Genomic DNA, 21,071 nt, shown 5'->3' on the forward strand with positions numbered 1-21,071 from the left:
TGGGGATCAGTTGGATTTTGGGGTTTTTAGAGGAAAAATGAGGTTTCCTGGCTGACCACAAGTCCCAGAGGCTCTGGAGCAATGCCTGCCTCTCCTGTGCAGCTCTGGGCACTCCCAGTGGCACAGGGGCCTGGAGCTGAGGGAAATGCTGTTCCTGTGCAGGGGGAGCTGGATTTTGGAGGGGATGGGTGGGAATGTCCCACTGTGCACAGTGGGGGAGTGGGGACCCAGCACCACCCCCCCGGGTTTGGGGATGGCTGAGTCAGGGCTGGGATTTGGGATGATCTTTGTGCTGTGCAGAGCTGGGGTTTATTTTTAGTCCCCTCTGTGGTGCTGATTGCCATGGCAATGCCACGGCACCGCCGGCGCTCCCAGGGATGGGCTGGTGGTGCTGCTCCAAGACCAGGGGACAGGGACAGGGATCCTGGCCATGGTTTTGGGGGAGAGTGGCAGCTCAGTGTCCCCTGTCTGGTCCATGATTTAGATTCAGCTCACAGCCAGAGCTGGGGCTCGCTGCCTGCCCCAGCTGCATTCCCCACCTCTGGAAGACACAATCCTCCAGGCACAGGAACCTGTCCAGGAACTGCATCCTGGGAGCATTAACTGCTCAGCACCTGGTCAGCTCAGGCAGCTCAGCCTTTTGGTCTGAAATTCGTGCAGAAAAGCAGAGAACAGACTGGGTGCTTCTGCACCTTCTTGTGCTGTTTGAGAAGGGTCAGGGATCATCAGGCTCCAGGGTTGGGGCTGTGTCCCAGGGCAGAGCTGGGCACAGCCTCCCTCAGCCCCTGCCCAGCACAGCCATGTGCCTCCAGAGACATCTCAGTGCCTGGATTCCCCTTGACCTTGGAAAACGTTCCCCTTTCTAATCAGGGGGTGTTTGGTCACCGGTTGGTGCAACCCAGAGCAAACCCAGCAGAGCAGCTCGTCAGTGACCTCACTGACCCCAGCAAAGAGGGAAAAAAGAGTTAATTAACATACCCAGGAATTTTTCTCTTCACTTGGGTGTGCTGGGACTGGCCTTTGGCCCCACAGTCACATCTAGAAATTATTGGAGCCGATCAAAGGCTGGAGAGAGCCACTTCCATCAGTTCTAATTTCAGCAGATTGACTCTCTCGAGCTGCCTGTGACCCGCTGCCCCCTGAGCTCCCACATCCCTCACGCCCTTCAGGGAGGCAGCTGGGAGCTCTCTGCCGTTGGGATTTGGGTTAACAGGTGGGCTCAACGATCTTACAGGTCTTTTCCAACCTGGACACTTCCATGATTCCATACTGTGGGACAGAATCATGGGGTCAGGTTTGCTGGGGATGCCTGGGCACAAAGCCAGTGGCTGCAGGCTGAGCAGAAGTTCATAAGTCAGTGCATTTAAGCGCTGTCAGAGCAGGGTGAACCACTTAGGCCCAATTAAGTGCCTTAATGAAGCTTTCCCTGATGGGGTTTCAATTACGTGGAGCAGAGAGTGTGGAGCAGCAGAGCTGTGAGCCTCCTGGCTAATTGGATGAGGATTTGGGAATGATTGTGCTCCTGTGGGACCAAACATGTATGTTTCCTTAGGTATCACTTACAGAAGCTTTCCAAATAATCTGGACCTGTGCAAGGTGGTGTTTGTCTCTTTAGATCTCTCTAACCAGGTTGGTGACTGCTGCTCTTTCCCTGGCTGGGATGAGCCGTGTCTGTGTGTGCAGAGGTCTGGGGTGTGCAGGTACAGAGCTGAGAGAATGTGGGGAACAGATACTGAGAGGAATCTGAAGAGCTGGGGTGGGTTTTGAGATCAGTTTGAAAGAGGATGAACTGTAAATGTGTCTCAGTAGAATTACTGGAGAATTGCTGGATCAGACTGTGCATCCTGCATTCCTTTAGTCTGGAATGAAGGTGATCACCTGGAGAAGAGAAGGCTCCAGGGAAACCTGAGAGCCCCTTGCAGGGCCTGAAGGGGCTCCAGGAGAGCTGGAGAAGGACTTGGGACAAGGGATGGAGGGACAGGACACAGGGAATGGCTTCCCAGTGCCAGAGGGCAGGGAGAGATGGGCTACTGGGAAGGAATTCCTGGCTGTGAGGGTGGGGAGGCCCTGGCACAGGTTGCCCAGAGAAGCTGTGGCTGCCCCTGGATCCCTGGAAGTGTCCAAGGCCAGGTTGGACGGGGCTTGGAGCAACCTGGGCTGCTGGAAGGTGTCCCTGCCCATGGCAGGGGGTGGCACTGGATGGGCTTTAAGGTCCCTTCCAACCCAAACCATTCTATCAAACTAAATTTGTGGTGAAGATAATCAGGACAGACCTTCCATGTGTGACACTGTGGGGGTTTGTTGGGGTTTTGTTGGCCAGCACGGAGGTGTCCCTGGAATGGCACATAATGATGGAAAACTGCTCGTGAGATTTTAAAACCAGGTTAAAAATGGGCCCTGTGTGCAGTGCATTAACTCCCCGAGGTGACCTCCTGCTTTCCTGAGCAGAAAACATCTGCTGCAGGGTTTTTAGAAGCACTCCTCTTATTTACATCTGAAAAACAGGAGGTTTGACTAAAAGAGTGCCTGAGCCAGAGTATTAATCCTGAGCTCTCATCCTGGGGGGCTCGGTGCTGGGTGTTACTGGAATGTTCTGCTCTAAAAGCAGAGGCACAAACAGTGTTGTGGGGGTTTTAATGCTGTCCTGTCCCTCTGCACCCCTGGGTGTTGCTGTACCCGGCCTTGGCTCTGGCAGCTCAGGGTCTCACGCTGGTAAGTGCAGGGCTTTACCCTGGGCAGAGGGAGATTCACCCACAGGGAGGGTCTGGGGGGGCCACACCGGGCTGGGGACCCCTGGGACCTGCCATGCTGGGGTGGGCACAGGGAGACTCCCTGGCAGGAGATGATTTCCATATCGTGTGCCCAACTCTAGGGACCACGGCTGGAATGAAAATCAGATTTTAGGAAGCGTTTTAAGAAGAACCAGAGAAATTTTTCAAAGCCTGGCATAATTTATTAATAAATAGAAGTTCTGTCATATTATATAATTAATGTAATAATCAGTTATAACTCGTAGTAACTCTGGCACTGACACTGTTCCCGGTGGGATGTCGCTCAGTCGGTTCCGAAGCAGGAGGGGGTTTTGGCAGGGGGAGGTTCTCATGGGGCAGAGGGTTTGTCCCCCCCAGGAGATGCCCCACAGCCCCCTGGATGCCCAGGGTGCCCAGGCACAGGGGCTCTGATCCCAGCACGGCCGCTATCAATATTTCAGGGCAGCTGGGCGGCTTTGCTTTCAGGAAACCAATCGTTCTGCAATTTTTATAAGGTGAGCCGGGGTGTCCTTACCTGCCAGGAGATACAGTCACCCCGCAGACAATATCCGATGGCGTTACCTGCCTAAGTGACACATTAGGGAACATCCACCCGCACAATAGCCCGTGATACGCCCAACAATGGCCCATTGAGACAGGGACAAATCGCCAACAGCTGCTTTAGTTTAATTGGCCTTTAAGGTGACTGATACCTTTTAAAGTCTTGGGGAACAACAGGGTGTTTCTGTGGTTAAGGGAATGATAAACACGTGATGCTGAGGAAGCACAATGTGCCTTTTATACAGCTTTTTAAGAGCTTCGTCTCACTTTTGGTAACCAGCTTCCACATGGAAGGACCTGAAGAATCTTCAACTTGTGTACCCATAAAATAAGTATGTATCGCTTCTCTGCTCAGGGTTGCCTTAAAGGCTTCTAGAGTTGCTGGAAACCTTTCCCTTTTTGGGAAAGGCAATGAAAGCGTAAGGACAAATGAGGAAACACATTGGAATAGGCACAGAACTGGAAAGTTTTAACAGCTCAAAGTTTGAGACATTTTACTAGAGTTTTGCAAAACTTCCAGCGAGTGTTTTGGTGCCATCTCTGCTAAACAGTTCAGATAACACCAGCTCCTGTTGGAAGCCACAGGCCTCCAGAGCTCCCTTTTCCCTGATTCCATGAATCCTTCCACCCAGCCCCCAGCCCCAGGAGACCCGTGCAGGGCACAGGTGAGTGATTGCTCTGCTTGGGGATGATTACAAAGCTTTTGAGTGCAATGGCTTTAAAATCCTGCCTGTCTTAGAGGGGTTTTTCCTCTTTGCCGGCTCTCTCCCAAAGTGGCTGCTGTGATTAGAGCTGTAATCTCTGTATCAGCTTTTACATTTCAGACCGGGGAGGGGAATTAATGCAACTCCAGTGTCTGCCTTTTCATACATTTTCCCAAACACTGTTTGCTCAGGAACAGCCGTAACTTCGTTCTCATCCTGAGGGTGACCAAGTCCCCAGATTTCTACAAATCCCTTGGAGAATGGAAGTTCCTGCTGGACGTGGCGACCGAGGAGGTGGAGGAGGAGGAGCAGGAGGGCTGGAGCGGCGGGCCCAGCGCTGGGGATGAAGACAGGGATGCTCCAAGGCCGCGTCCGGCAGGGACGGCGCTGCAATTCTGCAATTTGCTGGGGTGAGCCCACGTGGCCGCGGGTTTGCCGTCAAGGTGACACGTGTGACTTCACCCCCGATGTTTACGGAGCAGGACGGGTGTTCCGGTGCCCTCCACCCAAAGCCCTGGTGTGTCCAAGCCCAGCCGGGGTGTTGTTTTTAAGGAGCGTCCTCCTCCCCGGCTGCGGAGCCGCTGGCACGCGGGAGCTGCTGCAGATGTTTCCATGAGAAGGTCGCAGCTCTTCTTTCTGGTTAAGCCCCGCAGACACGTCTCTAATTACAGCTTTGTGGCCGGCGTGAGGTTATAGGGGGAGGAAAGTGCGCGCTGGAATCAGTTTAAATGATTTGAGGGCAGCGACTCGGCGCCTTCGCACCGAGCGGGAGGCGAAATGCTGGCGGCACGCACCGGGACCGTGGGGGGGAAGAGCGCCGAGGAGTCCCTGAAGCTGAGGAAGCAGTCGGTGCTTTCCGTGGGCAGCAGGGACAGAACCCTGAAGAGCTCCTCGGAGAGCGGGAAGGAGGGCCGGGCTCGGCCCGGGCAGCCCCAGCAGCGAGCCCGGCGCCTGGCGCTGCTGCGGGAGCTGGAGATGAACTGGTACCTGCGGGTGTGTGAGCTGTCCCACGAGTACACCATCGCCTACACCACCGGCATGCCACACAGGTAGGTATCCACGGCTCTGCCACGGGCACCCCGGGAATGGGGCTGTGGGGATGTTCACAATAATAATAACTGTAACAACGATGATGAGAACAGTAGGCATAATAATAATAATAGTAGTAGAAAGATCTTTGGCTTTACAAGTCTGATTTCTCTGATTATTCATGGGTTTTTTCCCTGCACCTCGATGGGGGTGTGTTACAGAGCTGAGAATCCTGTACACTTGTTTCTTGGTTTCCATAACTTCTTCGGCACAAGCTGCCTGTGGTCGTTCGGCCTCGTTTCTCACGAGCTGTTTTGTCCAGGTGGTTGTAGTTGTGTTGGAATAGAGTTGAAAAGTTGCTGCTGTTGAGCAGGGACCGTGTGGGTGACAGGAGGGTCCTGCTTTCCCCTGTCCCTGCCCGGCAGCGGCGATGGCTCAGCCTGAGAACGAGCCGCCCAGGAGGGGGAACCTGCAGCTGCTGGATCTCTCATCCCATCAGTCTTAAATGTCGCAGCCTCCAGAATCTGATCTTGCTCCTTTAAAAAAATATAAGGGGATCTTGGTATTAGTGGAAATTAGACGTGCGACTCCCTAATCTGCTGTGCAGGGTCAGCCCCTCCGTGAAACCGGAGCCCAGACAGAAGGGCCCGGGGGTGCTGCTGCCCCAGCCCGAGGAGCAGCATCGCGGGAGCGGCGGCCGCGCTCCCCCGGGGCAGTTTGGGGGACTGGCAGAGGGAGGTAGGGGTTTCAGTCACCCCAGGGGACAGGGCTACTGCCGAGGGGGGGTTCAGCCTTTTGCCCAGCTCGACACAAATACACCGTTAGCAGCCGGTTGAGATCTTCCCTAATCCCAGGCAGGATGGGGATGCCTGAAGTGCCTGGCACAAACCGAGCTCTTGCAGATGTGCTTGGATTAGAAATTATTTAGAATGTCGTTAGAACAAAAATTAGGAACGGGACAACTGAAAGGAAAACGAAGTAAAACTCGGCTGGAGCAGGTTGTGAAGTGCAGAAATATCCACAAGCACCTGGAGAGAACACGAGGGGTCTGTGGGCTGGGACGGAGCAGACTAGGGGGTGTGGTGCCCATCTGCCCCACCAGCCCGTGGTCAGGCACCCGGGGGCTTGAACAGCACCAGAAAAGCAAACTGCTGGTGAATGACTTCTGGGAGAACTAAGTTTCTAAAGATGCTGCTGATCCCCACAAACCCTGAAACTCCAAACCAGCAAAACTCCTATGTCCAAAAAAAATTCAGAGGAGCTTGTAGAAGTATTCCTTTGCCTTGGTTCACCTTGCATTGTGGATGAGCAAAGTAAGGGCTGGCGGGAGGTAGAAGCAAAGTGAGGGCTGGCAGGAGGTAGAAGCAAAGGCAGCTGCAGCAGAGATCACAGGTACAGCCTTCAGGAGGGAAACACTGTCCCTGTGAGGCAGGAACGGCCTCGGGACACACGCTGCCCTCCCTGCAGCGTCCTTGGGTTGCAAAGAGCAGGGCTTGAAAGCCCTCCGTGCACCCCACTTTTGGATCAGCACCATGACAACAGGACCCCCATCTTCAGGAGTGTCAGGGTCCCCTGGGGCAGCGGGGCAGGAGCCTCCTGGGGACACCCAGGTCCATCAGTGCCCTGATCTGACAGCTGCAGAGGAAGAGTAGCAGGGTAATCCCAGTGTCCCCACCAAACTCCCCTCTGTGACATTGAATTATAAGCCTTTAAAGTATATTCTGGGGTTGGGATCAGTCTTTCTTTATCTGCTTTGAAAGATTTAAGGATTAGTTGAGTTCATGATACATCCATCACTTGATTATTTAACTTATTTTTCCACTGTATTTGGGGATGAAATGCTAGCCCGAAAATGGGTTGAGTTTTTAAAATAGAAGGGCTCAGAGATCTCCCTCAGTGGTGTGTATCAGACTTTGGCAGGATTGTTTGCTGTGGCCAGAAAAGGTCAGTGTGATCCTTCTGGGTGTTACCTTGTCCAGCAGGGATGAACACCTTGAAAACCATCCCTGGAAGTGTCCAAGGCCAGCTTGGATGGGGCTTTGGAGCAACCTGGTCTAGTGGGTGCCATTCCAACCCGTGGCTGGGGAGTTTGGAATAAGATAGTCTTGATGTTCCTTCCAACCCAAACTAGTCAATGATTCTATCAACCAGAAAATTTTTTTGCCATTTATCAGCGGTGAAGTAATTGATAAAATTATAATTTTATTTGTATTAATTATCAGAGCCCTGGGAGTCTACAGAGGTTCCCAGACCAGGTAACTTCAGCAGTGCACTACGAGAAAACAAAATGTTCTAATGACTGGCAGAAGAGATGCCTGCAGTGTTCATCTGGCCAGCCCGGGGCCTGAAATACACCCTGTGAGAGTATTTGGTTTATGTTTATTGGCCTTGGATTGAATCCCAAGCAAATATTTCTCATTATCTAAATATAAGACCTGGGAAACGGGGTCAGTGCTGTATTCCCACTGGCAGCCCTTATCCCTTGCAGTACTGGGCTGTGAGAGGTCTCAGCAGATGAACAAGATTGCTGATCTTGGCCATAATCCAGGCCGGGCATCAACGAAAACGGGCCAGTTGCAACAACATAAACAATGTCTGGGAGGCAAAGAGGCCGCCCCGAGCCGTGAGCCCGGTGGGCAGCACAGCCGGGGCAGCACAGCCTGGGCAGCACAGCCCGGGCAGCACAGCCCGGGCAGCACAGCCCGGGCAGCACAGCCCTGCCACGGCGGGCGGCTCTGGAGGGGCTGGGGGTGGCTCTAGAGGGGCCGTGGGCGGCTCTTGCTGGGCTGTGGGCCCTGCTCTCAGAGGGGCTGTGGGTGACTCTCGGTAGGGCTGTGGGTGGCTCTCAGAGGGACTGTGGGTGGCTCTCAGAGAGGCTGTGGACCCCGCTCTCAGTGGGCTGTGGGTGGCTCTCAGAGGGGCCGTGCGTGGCTCCCACTGGGGCTGCGGGTGGCTCTCGGTGGGCTGCGGGTGGCTCTCAGTGGGGCTGTGGGTGGCTCTCAGTGGGGCTGCGGGTGGCTCTCAGTGGGGCTGTGGGTGGCTCTCAGTGGGGCTGTGAGTGGCTCTCGGTGGGGCTGTGGGTGGCTCTCGGTGGGCTGTGGGCCAGCACCATGCACCTGTACAAGCCGGCCTGCACCAACATCCCCCTGCACCGTCCGGGCCCGGCCAAGGCCGCCGAGGCTGTGCCCAGGGTCCGGCAGGCGAGCGGGGCCCCACACCCACCCGGCCCGGCCGCGGGCTGGCCCCGGCCACACAGCCCTGCCAGCGAGAGGAAACAGCTGGAGAGGTTCCTGCACCTCCATGGACTGTCCCTGCAGGACACCACGCGGGCCCAGACCGGCATGAAGTACAGGTACAGGTACTGCTGTGTGGGGATGGCTCTGGGCCCGGTGGCCGGGGCTGGGAAACAGACGAGATGGCTCAGTCTCAAGCTGTGCCAGGGGAGGTTTAGGTTGGATATTAGGAAGAAATTCTTTACAGAGAGGGTGATCAGCCATTGGAATGGGCTGCCCAGGGAAGTGGTGGATTCTCCATCCCTGGAGGTGTTTAAGGTGAGACTGGATGTGGCATCAGTGCCATGGGCTGGGAACCAGGGAGGTAGTAGATCAAGGGTTGGACTTGATGATCTTGGAAGTCCCTTCCAACCCAGGTGATTCTATGATTCTATGAACGGGTCTGAGGGAGCTGAGGCTACCCTGGGCAGGCCGGCACCGCTGGGCCCCTTCTCTGCCTTGGGAACTTCGCTTCTCTGGGTTCTCTGAGCCCCACATGAACTGGGATGACTGGGACCAAAGCTAAATGCATGTGACCTGTTCTCTTAAAGCTCCGAATCCGATCTTTTTCTTCTAAAGTTAACCACAGAATCCCAGACTGGTTTGGATTGGAAGGGGCCTTAAAGTCCATCTCATTCCAACCCGCTGCCATGGGCAGGGACACCTTCCACTAGCCCAGGCTGCTCCAAGCCCTGTCCAACCTGGCCGTGGACACTTCCAGGATGGGGACAATCACACTGAGTTTTCCTGCTTGGGGTCTGAACCCTGAGACCCTCTGCCTTCCTTATGGAGCAAAAGGACTGGAAGCCCAAGAACCAGTACCTAACTGGGTTCAGGATGGGAAATGTGGCTTCTGTGTTAGAAGAAGTGTCCAAGGGAGAAGGTCTTATCCATGCAGGGAGCTGGAACAGCCTGGGGAAAGAGGGTCTAGGCTGGGGATGGTGGATGAAGAAGACATGGGTATGCTCAGTCCATCAGTTGTCATTGTGTTTTGTTTCTAAAGAGGTTCATTTTAAGAGGATGATGTTTCATATGGAAAGTCTACATGTTCTCTGCGCTTCTAATAAAAGCAAATTTTCCTTGAAATATTTGCTTTCCCAAGAGGTTGATCTCTGCCCGTGGCCTGTTTGAGCCTAAAACTGAAATAAGGCAATACGACTGCTGTTTTTATGGATCCAGCAGAGTTGTGTCCCAGCTTTAGCTGCAGGCTGGAGAAATTTGGTGTTGTTTGGAGACATTGCTGAGGGGAGATGGGGGCTGTGAAAGAGCAGATTTGGAGCTGCAATCAGGAGAAATGGCAAAGGGCTTTGTACCCCTGCTCTGCTGTGGAGCAAGTTGGGGTGACATGGCCTGGAAGGCTGGGAGAGAGAACTGAGGCCACAGTGCCTGGGTGGTGAAAAGGGAGAAGGACCACAGGCAGTGGATTGGCATCCCAGGGACGCCGTGCTCGGAGCAGAGCTGTGACTGGAGCAAGCCTGGGTTGGCAGGAGCAGTACTGTCCCTGCTACTCTGATCAACTGGGGGGTTTGGGTCTGGAAAGTTCCCTCCCTTTAATGAGAAATTCTTTTGCTCCTTCTGGTGATGCTGATGCCATGTGGCAGCTGTGTTTTTTAAATGGTTGGTGTCAGTGCACACACGAAACCCACCATTTTTCTGGTTTCTCTCTAATTCTGCACTTTCTGTGGTGTTTTCCCATTGTTGCCCAGACACAGTTTAACCCTTGCTGTGCCCTCGCTCAGGAGCACAAGTGATGCTGCAGGCACACAGTGCTCCCCTGAAGTGGTTGTGATCTGAAATGTCCTCCACAGGTGATTATCCTGCCAAAGCCCTGGTGTATGGACACCTCCTGACATGGGACTGGGCTGCTGCCGAGTCCAAAAGGCATCACTCAAAACCTGACAGTGATGTTGCACCAAAAACGTGCCCAGCCTGGGGCAGAAACCCTGCAAAGAGGTTGGGTAGAAAATTTCTGTAGGGTTGGATGCAAAACCTGCTGGAGACAAAACCTTAAGCCACAGGAAAATGTAATTAATGAGAGATTCTGGGACTGCTGAGCTGCAGGGGTGGCTGGGTTGGCTTTGGGGCTGAGGGCTGTGGCTGCAGGCTCGGCTTGAGCAGGGCTCTGTTCACACCCCTTCATCCACCTCTGCTTCCTGCCTTAATAGATGGAGTATTCCTCGTTCTCCAGAACCATTAGTCATGGGGAAATAAGGCATGTGCCTAATTTCTGCTGGAGCTGATGGATTGGAGCATATGCTTCCTTTGAAGTGTGTACATTTTTCAAAGCTGACAGAAGAGCTGTAACATATTGAGCTTCCCGTGGATCCAGGGGATGTATCCTGGGGAGAGGGGGCTCTGAGGAGGGCTCTGCTCCAGGTAGGAGGGATGTTCCAGCAGCCACCACGTGCTGCTTCCATAGGTTATTTGCTCTTCCAGAAGGGGCCCTTCTAGTCTGATTGCAAGCTTGAAGAATTTCTTTTCTCTTTCTCGTTTTGCCTTCCAGACATTTCCTCAGCTCTCCTTAGGTCCAGCCTAAAGACAGCACAATAAATCCCTTTTTGTATTAAGATCTACTTAATTATGTGTGGAAATTAATGAATTGTGAACAAGAAACACTTGCTAAATGCTTATAAGCTGGTTCATTTATAGGATGATCAGTTCCTGTTCCTTTCTTTGCCTTGGCCAACACAGTTTAGCACAGTCTATTACAGAGGAACCCAAAGTGCAGCAGTGGAAGAGCTTGGCTTGTTTCTGATGACAATAGCATTTCTCTGAGATGAAACACCATTTACAAAGCAGATTTGGTGTCCTATTGTCCCATGGGGGTTCATTGCATGGCATCCTCCACGCACACTTTGCTGGGGCTTGAGCTCTGTCCTCACACTGGGAAGCCCTGGCTGTAAAACCTCTCAATATGCTGCTCCTTCATGGTTAAACAGTGTCTGTGAGCTGGGGCAGCTGCACTTGGAGAGCCTGGAGGTGAAATGTTATATGTATATATATGTCTGCAGAAGCATCCAGGCAGCTTTTGCAAAACAGGCTGTTGGCAAATGTTAGGGGTGGAAAGTATTTACGGAGGTCAGGGAGTCCCGAGGCACTGCTGGATTAACCCACAGTGCCGCCTCCCAGCTGGGCTGGAGTTTGCTCTTTGTATTTTATGTGGTTTAGATTTCACTGAGGTTCTGCTCCAGGGGGGTGAGCTCTTCCCACAGCACACAAGCCCCTGGCAAACCCACTTCACTTGGCATGACCCCCCTGGGGTGTCCTGCAGGGACCCCCCGGAGTTCCTGCATCCCGAGAGAGCACTGGGATGCTCTGACCTGTTTCTGTTGCTGGGGTTGGTTAAGCTAATTAAAACTTGGGAATTTAGGATTGTGATGCTGAAGCTTTTTTGTGACTGGCCAGCAGGTAACCCCTTGCAGGATATTCCCTTCTCCTTTTTTTTCTCTTTTTTTCCTTTTTCCCTTTTCCACTTTCCTGCCTGGAATGGGAAATGTGAGGAGCTGACATCCAAGCCCTGCAGCCAGTCCTGGTCACCCCTTTTCAAAGGGACACAGCAAACTGGGCTGTGGAAAGCAGAGGGGTGAGAGGGATGGGATTGTCCCTGCACTGGGTGATTAAACAGGGTTTTATCTTAGGGGAAAGATGATTGACAGGGATTACAGATGTGTTTAAATCGGGAACAGCTTGCGGTAAGTCACTCACTGTGCCCTATAACGCAGGAACCAGGGTGGGGGAGCAAATAAAACTTGTGGACAACATGTTTAAACACAGAAAACCCTTTCCCAGCATCTTGTAATGAAATTGGGGAATTCCCTGTCATGGGATGCTGGAAGTACCAGCATGCTGAAGATGTTATCAGGTATCAGCCAAGGCCAGCCAAGGTATTAAATACCAAGGCAGGGTTTAACCTGGAGCAGGCAGAGTCCATTTATCAGCCCTTATCCCTTTCTCTACTGTCATGTTTATACCCCCACAGAGCTACCCCAGAAGAGAGGAATTTGGGAGCGATCCCTATGCCATAGCTGCTTTTCCAGGCTCCCTTAGTGAGGCTCATGTTATGCACTGAAGCTTTAAAATATCTAATCTTTAGATGGCAAAATATATGAGAGCTCTTGATGGGGTCCTGTAATCCTGCACTGTAATCCCATCCTCATCTGCTCCATCCAGAGCCCCACTACATTATATTTATGGGATATAGCTTATGGCCTTAATGTTGTCCCTATTTCCTGTCCAGGTTGATCCACAGAGCCACATCCAGCTGTGTCCTTTTTTTAGCAGTGTCACGTGTCAGAAGTGGTTTTTTAGTCTTTTTTACTCTGTTCAAACTCCCCAGCTGCTCCTTGGTGCCGTGGTGAGGGCACACACTCCCATGGCTGCCCTTCTGCCAAATGACTTCAGTTCCTTGGGGTTTGTGTTATTTTTGTAGGGTCCTCACCCGAACCATGCACTGATGGGGAGGCTGGGATGGAAATGGGACTGTGTGGGCTGGTGTGGGTGGTGTTGGTAGAGTGGGGTTTGCTCCTTGCAGGGAGAAATCCCATTTTATTCCTCCAAGGACTGGAGCCTGTGGCTGTGTGAGGTGTCAGCCCCGCTGCCCGGGCCGGGTTTCAGCAGGAGGAGCTCCTGCTGCACACACAGCGCTGGCTCCTGATCCTGCTGCTTCCAGTGTGATCCTCCCACTGTCTGAAGGGGCTTCAAGAGCTGGAGAGGGACTTTGGACAAGGAGTGACAGGACAAGGGGAATGGCTTCCCACTGCCAGAGGGCAGGGTCAGATGGGATATTGGGAAGGAATTCCTGGCTGTGAGAGTGGTGAGGCCCTGGCACAGGTTGCCTGGTGCAAACCATTCCATAATGACTCCATAAAGTCCTCACAAAGCCATGTACCAGCTCAGACTCAGCCTGCTAGTTCTTCCAGGGCTATTCCCACCTTTCTGGCAGAAGCTCCCATGCTGTAGGGTCTTGGCCTGTGGGGAAGACAAAGCAGACTTTGCCCTCCCAGTTGCCCAGCACAGCAGTGAATCCCGGCCAAGGCTCGGCTGCTCCAGCCACTGCCCAGCAGGAATTTGCAGGTTTGCTGCTTTTTTCCCCACACCTTCTGCTCCTGTCGAGCTGTGGCTGCAGAGCCTGTGCTGCCAGGTGCTGATCCAGCCCCGTTCCGTGGGCAGGTGCTCCTGCTGAGCCTCCTCTCTGCTCCCTGCAGCCACGTCAGTGGTGCAGAGCAGATCCAGCGGCTCTCCAGGGGGCTGACTTGAAAGTCTGGGATATTTCTGGGTGTATTTATAGGCAGGTTTGAAGTCTGCAGTCTGTGCCCCGAGATGAAACTCAGTCCACGTGGTCTGGGTTACGAGAGGTTTTATCTGGGAGTCTTTGGGCTGACTTTGGGATCTGCTGTGATGGGAACATCAGCCCGCACTGCACCGACACCAACTGCTGAGGGGGGGTCCAAGGGGGGCTGAATTCGGGAAAATACCAGTAAAACCTCCCCTCGTGGCTTCCGGGTTTGTTTCAAGGCCCCATCCTTTAGGAGATGAGGATGAATGCAGGCTCTGCAGAGGTCAGCTTTGATGCCAGGCTGAGAGTGGGTCTCTATCACCAGCCCTGGTGTGTGCTCTGGCAGGTGGGCACGGTCCAGGGGGAGTAAAAATGAATTTTGGTCTTCAATACAAATCCAATGTTGATACAATTGCAACTCCTTTGTTTTGCTAAATTCCATCATCTTTCTCCCTCCCTCCAACCCTGTGCCCATCCCTCCTGCTGCAGCTCTCCCAGGATGAGCAGCAAATTCCCCTTTCCTTCCCCAGCAGCACAGGACTGTGGCCCAGTCCATGCTTGGAGAATTCCCTGATTGTCTCTCCTGGTTGTTAATCCTTGTTTACACACTGGTGATTACTAACAGTGAGTTTTCATGGCATTCAGAATTTGCAGGGCTTGCAAGCTTGGGGTAATGTAAAGAGGGAAATTTCCCTGGAAATGCAATTTTTTTGTCCGGGCCAAATTTTTGTCCAAATTCCAAAGGTGAAAAGTTTAGGATAAAAGAGCCTTTCTGAGACCTGGGGGTAGGAAGATGGACCTCAGGAAGAATTTGGCAGAATCAGAGCAAGTGTCTGAGAGGAGAAGCTGCAACATGATTCCAGGGAAGCTGAATTTTATGGGAGAGCTGTTGGGCACAGGGACCTCTCTCATGGAACTGCAGTTCTCTTCCTCAGAGTGACTCCAGCATCAGGAAATAGTTGCCAGCTCGGGGCAGTGGGTGGACATTTGGGTTCTGGTGTATGCCAGCCCTAAGGAGGGGGTGGCACTGCAGGGCTGCCCCACAGAGCTGTGCTTCTCATGTACATTGTAGTGCTGTGTGCTAGGAAATACTAGAGTTGACCAGAGCATTTCTGGATGTTTCTTCCAGCCCTCTCCTCTGGGCACTCTGTCCAACGTGTGCTCTGGGATTTCCAGCGTCACCCTGCACTCTCAGTGAGGGCTGGAGCTCAGTGGGGCTGTTCCTTACACCCCTCTTGGAGACAGAAGTTGCTTTTGTCGCACTCTAAGCCAGTTAAAATGCTCAACTGAAAGGTGTTTTTATCGCTCTGTGGTTTTCCCTGGGCTGAGGTGAGCACCTCTTCTTCCTGCATCTCCCAGAGTGTGCAGAGGGGTGTGGGCAGCAGGGCTGCCCCTGCTCCACCGAGTGCTGCTGGGCAGGGGGGAGCCTGCATGAAAGGCAGCTTTTCCATGGATAAACCGCCTGTGCAGACCTGCCTCTGCCTGATAAGCTTTTTCTTCCTTGTTTGCATGTGTTTTCATAGTTGCTTGGCTCTATCCCTGCACCAGAAAGACTCCAGAAGCCAACAGAGTGTTCCCATAGTTCCAGTAGCAGCGTTGCTATTTTTCCCGGGGTGTTTGTGAAGTACGTGGGGGTCCTTGGAGAGTCCAAAGGGGCAGGACGAGGCTGTTGTGGGGAGCTGCTCCCTGTGGCTCAGTCCCCAGCAGGGTGAGGGTTCCTCCCACCCCTGGCCTCCCCCCCTCGCTGGGAGGTTGAAAGGCACGTTTTTCACTGCAGAAAAAGACACAATCTGTAGATTGCAGGAGTAATTATTCATTTCCCCTGAGGGCCTAATGAGCGGTTATGCATTTGGCAGTAAGTAATGATCCTCTTGCAAATCTTTTTGTTAATTAAATGGGCGCCATTCCAGTACCAAAGTGTGTTCGATCAGTTTGGGATGTGCTTGGAGATCAGGGGCTACTTGCCCAGCCAGCACCAACCCCGGGAAGTACAGAGAATCCTTGGCTTGGAAGTGCTTGGCAGTGCCTGGAGGTCACCTGAAGACTGGGCAGTGCCTTGCACTTAATTTACTAAAAGGACATTGCCCCTGGAAGTGTCCAAGGCCAGGTTGGATGGAGCTTGGAGCAACTTGGGATACTGGAAGGTGTCCCTGTCCATGGCAGGAGGTGGGACTGGATGGGCTTTAAGGTCCCTTCCAACGCAAAGTGTTCTTTGACATTGTGCTGCTCTGAGGTATGTCGTGCTCTTGCCTTGGGTGCCAAAAACCCTCTGCCTTTGCAGAGGGTTCTGGAAGTGAAGAGAGCAAAGGGAAATTAGGGAGCTGAGGAGTCACCACAGACCCTGGCTTTTGGCTGGCAGCAGAGTGCTCTGCCTGTGCCTGCTCAGGTAAAGTGCAGACTCCAGAAGTCCTGAAATGCTGATTTCTAACTAGCAGTGTGGGCTGGTAACTAAGTGGCAGAGGAAGTGCTGATGCAGCAGGTTTTTTCCATCTGCCTTCCCCAAAGAGGAGCCTGGCAGCGTGAAAAGACAACGATAAAATTAATTGGGCTGAAGATCATTCCTTAGTAATCTGCTGGATTTCAGTGAACAACGTTGTCCGGGGTGACGTGCTAATTCTCCTCAGTGACTAATTCCAGCACATGCCTCATTCTTTAGGGATGCTGGCCAGCGTGGAGGGCTTTGTCTCTGGTGCAGGATTGAGGTCTTGTGCCAGTTTTGCTGGATGCAGCTGATGGGATTCGTACCCTGTGTCACTCACTTCAATAATTAGAAATGCTGTTGCAGCTGAAAGAGAGACTCTCAGGAGAAGAACTAAAATTCTTCTTTGAAAAATGCTATTTGGGAAGGTGATATTTTAATAGTGCTTATTATTCAGTGGTGACTTATATAAGCCGATGACTGATGGAGGCACTTGGCTTTCATGGAGTTGCTCACAGGCCCTGCATTGGCTGGAGGAGGGTGAGCTCAGGTGAAAACTGAGGGCTCTTGAGAGAAGGGCACGTTTAATGAAGGGGTATCCATTGGAAAAGAGTTTTCCAAACAACCCGATCTGCTGTAGCTCATCTTTATTCTGACCCTCTGCCAGCTCATCTCAAAGAATCAGAAGTTATTGCATGATAATTACCCACCCATCTGCTCCAGTGCGTCCCAGAAAAGGGCAGCATGGAGTTGTGTGTTATCCAGCATCCAAAATCGACACCTCAGCAACATATTTCTTCATAGAAGTTAATTTAGAGCTTTAAGCTGTTACAAGTAATGCTTGGGTGAGATTTGACATGTGTGGTTAACAGAGCACTGTACATAATTGCCTCAAATCTGCTATTCAACAAGCACAGCCAAGCTGGAAGAACACAGCTTTACTCAGAACACATTTACCCATCAGGTGATGAAAAGCACCTGGGGAAAACCTGCATTTTCTGTATGCACAGCCTAGAACTTGGGTATGGCAAGGGGGAAAAGTATTTCTTTGCCAAGAACTGGCACAATGACCCTGAATGCCTGAGGGTCCTGCTGCTGCTGACGGGGATGCTTCTCTCCTCTGGGTCTGGGGTGGATGCTCAGTTACTGGGGTACCTGAACTAGAGGCTTCAGCCTCACCTGGGGGGGGGACAAACACCCCAGTAAAACCTCTTGTACTGTGCAGTGGAGCTTCATGCAGCCCTAAGTGTTTTAGTCATATTTAATTAAGAATCACAGAATGGTTTGGGCTGGAAGGGACCTCACAGACCATCAAGTGCTCAGTGTAGCACAATACATTAATATAATGGTGATTTCTGGAGCCCTTCGCGTGAGCCACTGGCTTTCAGTCAGCTGAGAAATGGAATAGATAGCATGGAAAAATTGAATTACCTGGTGCGGAGCAGGGATACAGCAGCTAATGGGCAATAGGCACCATTAGGGGGGTGTTCTACCCGAGGGAAGAGTGACCTGTTAATTGAATTGGGCGCCCCGTGATTCCATCTCCTTGTCAGACACGGAGGGCCCTGGGTCTCCGTTCCACTATTGATCCTTTCCTGCTGTATTAAGCCACGATTTATTGAGTCTGGCTCAGAGCTGGCTGGTGCAGAGCTCTCTGGGGACAGGAGCCCCCTCGGTGCCGGGGCTGTACTGGGGTGCTGTCGGCTCGCGGGGGGTGCGTGGGACTGGAGAGGGGGTGCTGGGATTGGAGATTAGATGGGAGTTTGCTCTCGGATTCATAAAATCACAGAATCCTACACTGCTTTGGGTTGGGAGGGACCTTAAAGCCCATCTCATTCTTCCCCCTGCCACGGGCAGGGACACCTTCCACTATCCCAGATTGCTCCAAGCCCTGTCCAAGCTGGCCTTGGACACTTCCAGGGCCGGGGCAGCCACAGCTTCTCTGGTGCTGTATTTATCACCCCCCAGCCCTAACACACGGCCCTTGGTGGCAGAGCAGCCTGGCTCTGTGCTCTCACATCCCACTTTGGGTCCCTCCTGGGTGGACAGGGCCCTCGGAGCTGCTGTGGGCTGTAACAGATCTCCTGTGCCATCAGAGGCAGCCCAGGCTGGGCACTGCCCCCAGCCTGGCTCAAAACCTGCCAGAACGACGCCTTTTAACTAAAAACCGTTTAATAGGAATTTTGATCAGTTTTCCTCAAGTGCAATTACAAATGCAAATGGAGTTTTTGATGTGAAACCAGCGGAAATGTGGTGACTGTTGGCTTGATAAGCGGGGCTTTTGTTCCCCAGCTCATTTCCTCGCCCAGCTTCCAGCAGTGCCATCAAAGGGAACCATTCCTGGGGGGTTTAGACACATCCCAAAGAGCTACAAATCACTGCAGGGTTTGTCGCTGCTGCTTCCGACAGGACCCCTCCTCAGATGAGCAGGGACAAGCTTGTCCTGGCTCTTAATTGGGATTAATCCCAGGGAAGCCCTGTTGGGAGCTGCCTCCTCATGCCAGCGCTCCAGGGTGGCAGCTCCTTATCTCTCCAGCGTCCATATCAGCCCAATTTAGGGAGATGTAGCAGAACTGCCGTAATCCTCAGTAATTATCCCAGCAGGGAACCTGTTCCCAAACAGCTCTGGAGAGGGAGGGAGCCAGCCCAGCGATGAGCACGGGCTGTGGCTGTCATCAGAGGTCTTATGGCCCAATAAAACTTTTATTGGGACATAACCTGGAATTGCCCTGGGCGTGTCCTGCTGTGCTGCAGCAGAACTGCGGGTGCCAATCTGGAAATCAGGGATTTGGGACAGCACACTGAGATAATTCTTGGGAAGGCCAGTCCTGGAGACTGCTGCCTGAAATGTCTGTGTGGGATTTTGGAAAGTGGTTGTGGTGGCTGTAGCCAGATCTGGACAGTTGGATAAAATAAAGAAGGACATCTTTGTATGGAAAAGCTCCAAGGGCACCGCTTCTGGAGCAGGATCCTGCCCTCCCAGTGCTGCCAGCTGTGCTTTCAGCGCTTCCATGCAATTTCCTGAGGTCTGGTCCATCCAAGGACATTGCATGCAAAGTCTAACTAAGCAACTGTCAAAATGTCCAGTGTGGTTAAAACTCTCTCATGAAGGCTGAAACCATATTTTTGATGTGTCTCTAGCCTGAGAGCACTGACTTTTCTGTCCTACTGCATCTCCCTGGTCCTGGGGCTGCTCCATGGGCATGGATGGCAGGACCCTCAGGCACCAGGAGCAGAGGGAACACTGTCAGGACAGAGGGAACACTATCAGGGTGATACAGCTGCTGGTGCTTAAGGGCTGTGCTGGGTTTTGCTCCCAAACCCCACGTTAGGTGCTGGGTTTACTGGGGTGCTGGGGAGTCTCCTCTGCAGCCCCCTGGCTGAGGTCCTGTGGCAGTGCAGAGAATCAGAGAATCATGGAATGGTTTGGGCTGCAAAGGGCCTTTAAAGGCAATGACCCCTGCAATGAGCAGGGACACCTTCCACTAGCCCAGGTTGCTCCAAGCCCTGTCCAACATGACCTTGGACACTTCCAGGGGTGAGGCAGCCACCACCTTCTCTGTCATTGCTGCTATGTTTGCTGCTGTACTAAGTTGTTGTCTTCTCCCCACGTGAAAAAATTTCCAAGAGCTCAGAGGGGCTGGGATGGCATCGTTCCTGCTGCCCTGGACTGCTGGCTGGAATGCAGGGACAGGGCTTTATGTAACTGGCTGTGTGTGGTCAGTGTCCAGCTCTCCTCTGCATCACAACCTGCAGGCAAACACCACGGTGTCTCGGTGTCTCTGCCACAGGGCAGAAACCTCCAACCAAACTGAGGAGAAAAAGTACCTTAATCATGTTGTGGTTCACTGAGAACATCCTGGGGTCCCTGCCAGGCTCATGGCTCCCTGGTGTCATGGAGTTATAGAACAGTTTGGGATGGAAGGGACCTTAAGGACCACTTAGTTCCAACGCCCTGCCATGGGCAGGGATGAGTCAACAACCTGTGACTGCAGCCTTGGAGAAACAAAATCTCCAGCCAGACTTGGCATCATATTTCAAAGTAGCTTCACTATTAGGTGAAATTTAAAATAAAAAGGAAGCAGCAAGCAGCATGCTCTGCTTGAGCTGTGCAGGGGCAGGGGCTGCAGCAGCTCTCAGTGTTTCACCCAATCCCGACTGACAGACCTTGGTTCATATTCATATTTTGGGCTGCAGAAGCATCTTTCCCCCTCTGGTTGCAACCAGAACCGTGCTGACCCTGGAGCAGAGAGTCCCTGCAGGAGCACTGGGAAGGGCTTCTCCATCACCATCCGGTGCTGTGCCAGGCCCCAGAACCCCTCTGTGCCTCTGCAGGGACTCGACCTGGGCTGGGTAAAGCATTTTTTGCTTTTTGGAGGTTTCCATCCTGCTCACTGCAGTGGTGTGTGTCATCCTGCCCCTGCAAGGTCCTGGGCACAGAGGCAGACCGTCCAGGGCAATGAAATGTGTGTTTGTGCAGGAGCCATGGCACAGCTCCTGGGCTTGTGCTGCCCCAGAGCATCCTGCTTGCTGTGGGTCTGTTTGGCTGTTTGTTCTGTAAGGTCCGTGTTTGGCTCTTTATTTGGCCCCTGGGGTGGATGCAGCAGCTACAGGGATGGGGCTGGGGGGGGCGGGTCACAAGTGTGTGTGTTACACCAGATTTGCTTGATGAAGCATTTTGAGCAAGTTATTTAATGAGCAATTGTTGTCTTCTGCGGGGAAAGGCACAGGGGCATCTTGGCACAGCAGTTTGGTGGCACTGAGGTATCACAGGAGCCTTGTCACAGGCTCGGGGCCCGTCCCCGTCCTCTGCCAGGGCTGTCACGTACCTCCTCCTCTATAAGCTCAGGATTTTCATGATACAAAATTATGTTACTCCACCGTTTTAGTCTAGAAGTGATTATCTTGCTCAGGGAAATGAAATAAATCCCATATTTAAATATATATTTCTTTGGCAGAGACTGTAACCCCTCCAAAGTTAAGCGGCTTGAGTTAATATGTTCTGTGGGATGTGCCAGCACAGAACGTGACTGTCCCTTTCTGTCCCCTCCCTGGCCCTCC

The 21,071-nt window shown here is 52.7% G+C and overlaps 1 protein-coding gene across 2 annotated transcripts in view; it reads left to right on the forward strand.

Annotated features, from left to right (window-relative positions):
• Positions 1 to 4,594: 4,594 nt before the first annotated feature.
• The window catches only part of KCNAB1 (potassium voltage-gated channel subfamily A member regulatory beta subunit 1), a 62,098-nt gene continuing 45,621 nt past the window's right edge, over positions 4,595 to 21,071 (forward strand). The window contains exon 1 of one of the 2 annotated variants that reach the window (XM_032698203.1): positions 4,595 to 5,064. In XM_032698203.1, coding sequence (XP_032554094.1) covers positions 4,793 to 5,064 — 272 coding nt within the window. In that variant the 5' untranslated portion in view covers positions 4,595 to 4,792. Of the gene's footprint in view, positions 5,065 to 8,144; positions 8,397 to 21,071 lie in introns of those variants that run through there. The other variant, XM_032698205.1, reaches the window with a different exon arrangement.

This window comes from Chiroxiphia lanceolata, chromosome 10, assembly GCF_009829145.1.
Source record: "Chiroxiphia lanceolata isolate bChiLan1 chromosome 10, bChiLan1.pri, whole genome shotgun sequence".
NCBI lineage: Eukaryota > Metazoa > Chordata > Aves > Passeriformes > Pipridae > Chiroxiphia > Chiroxiphia lanceolata.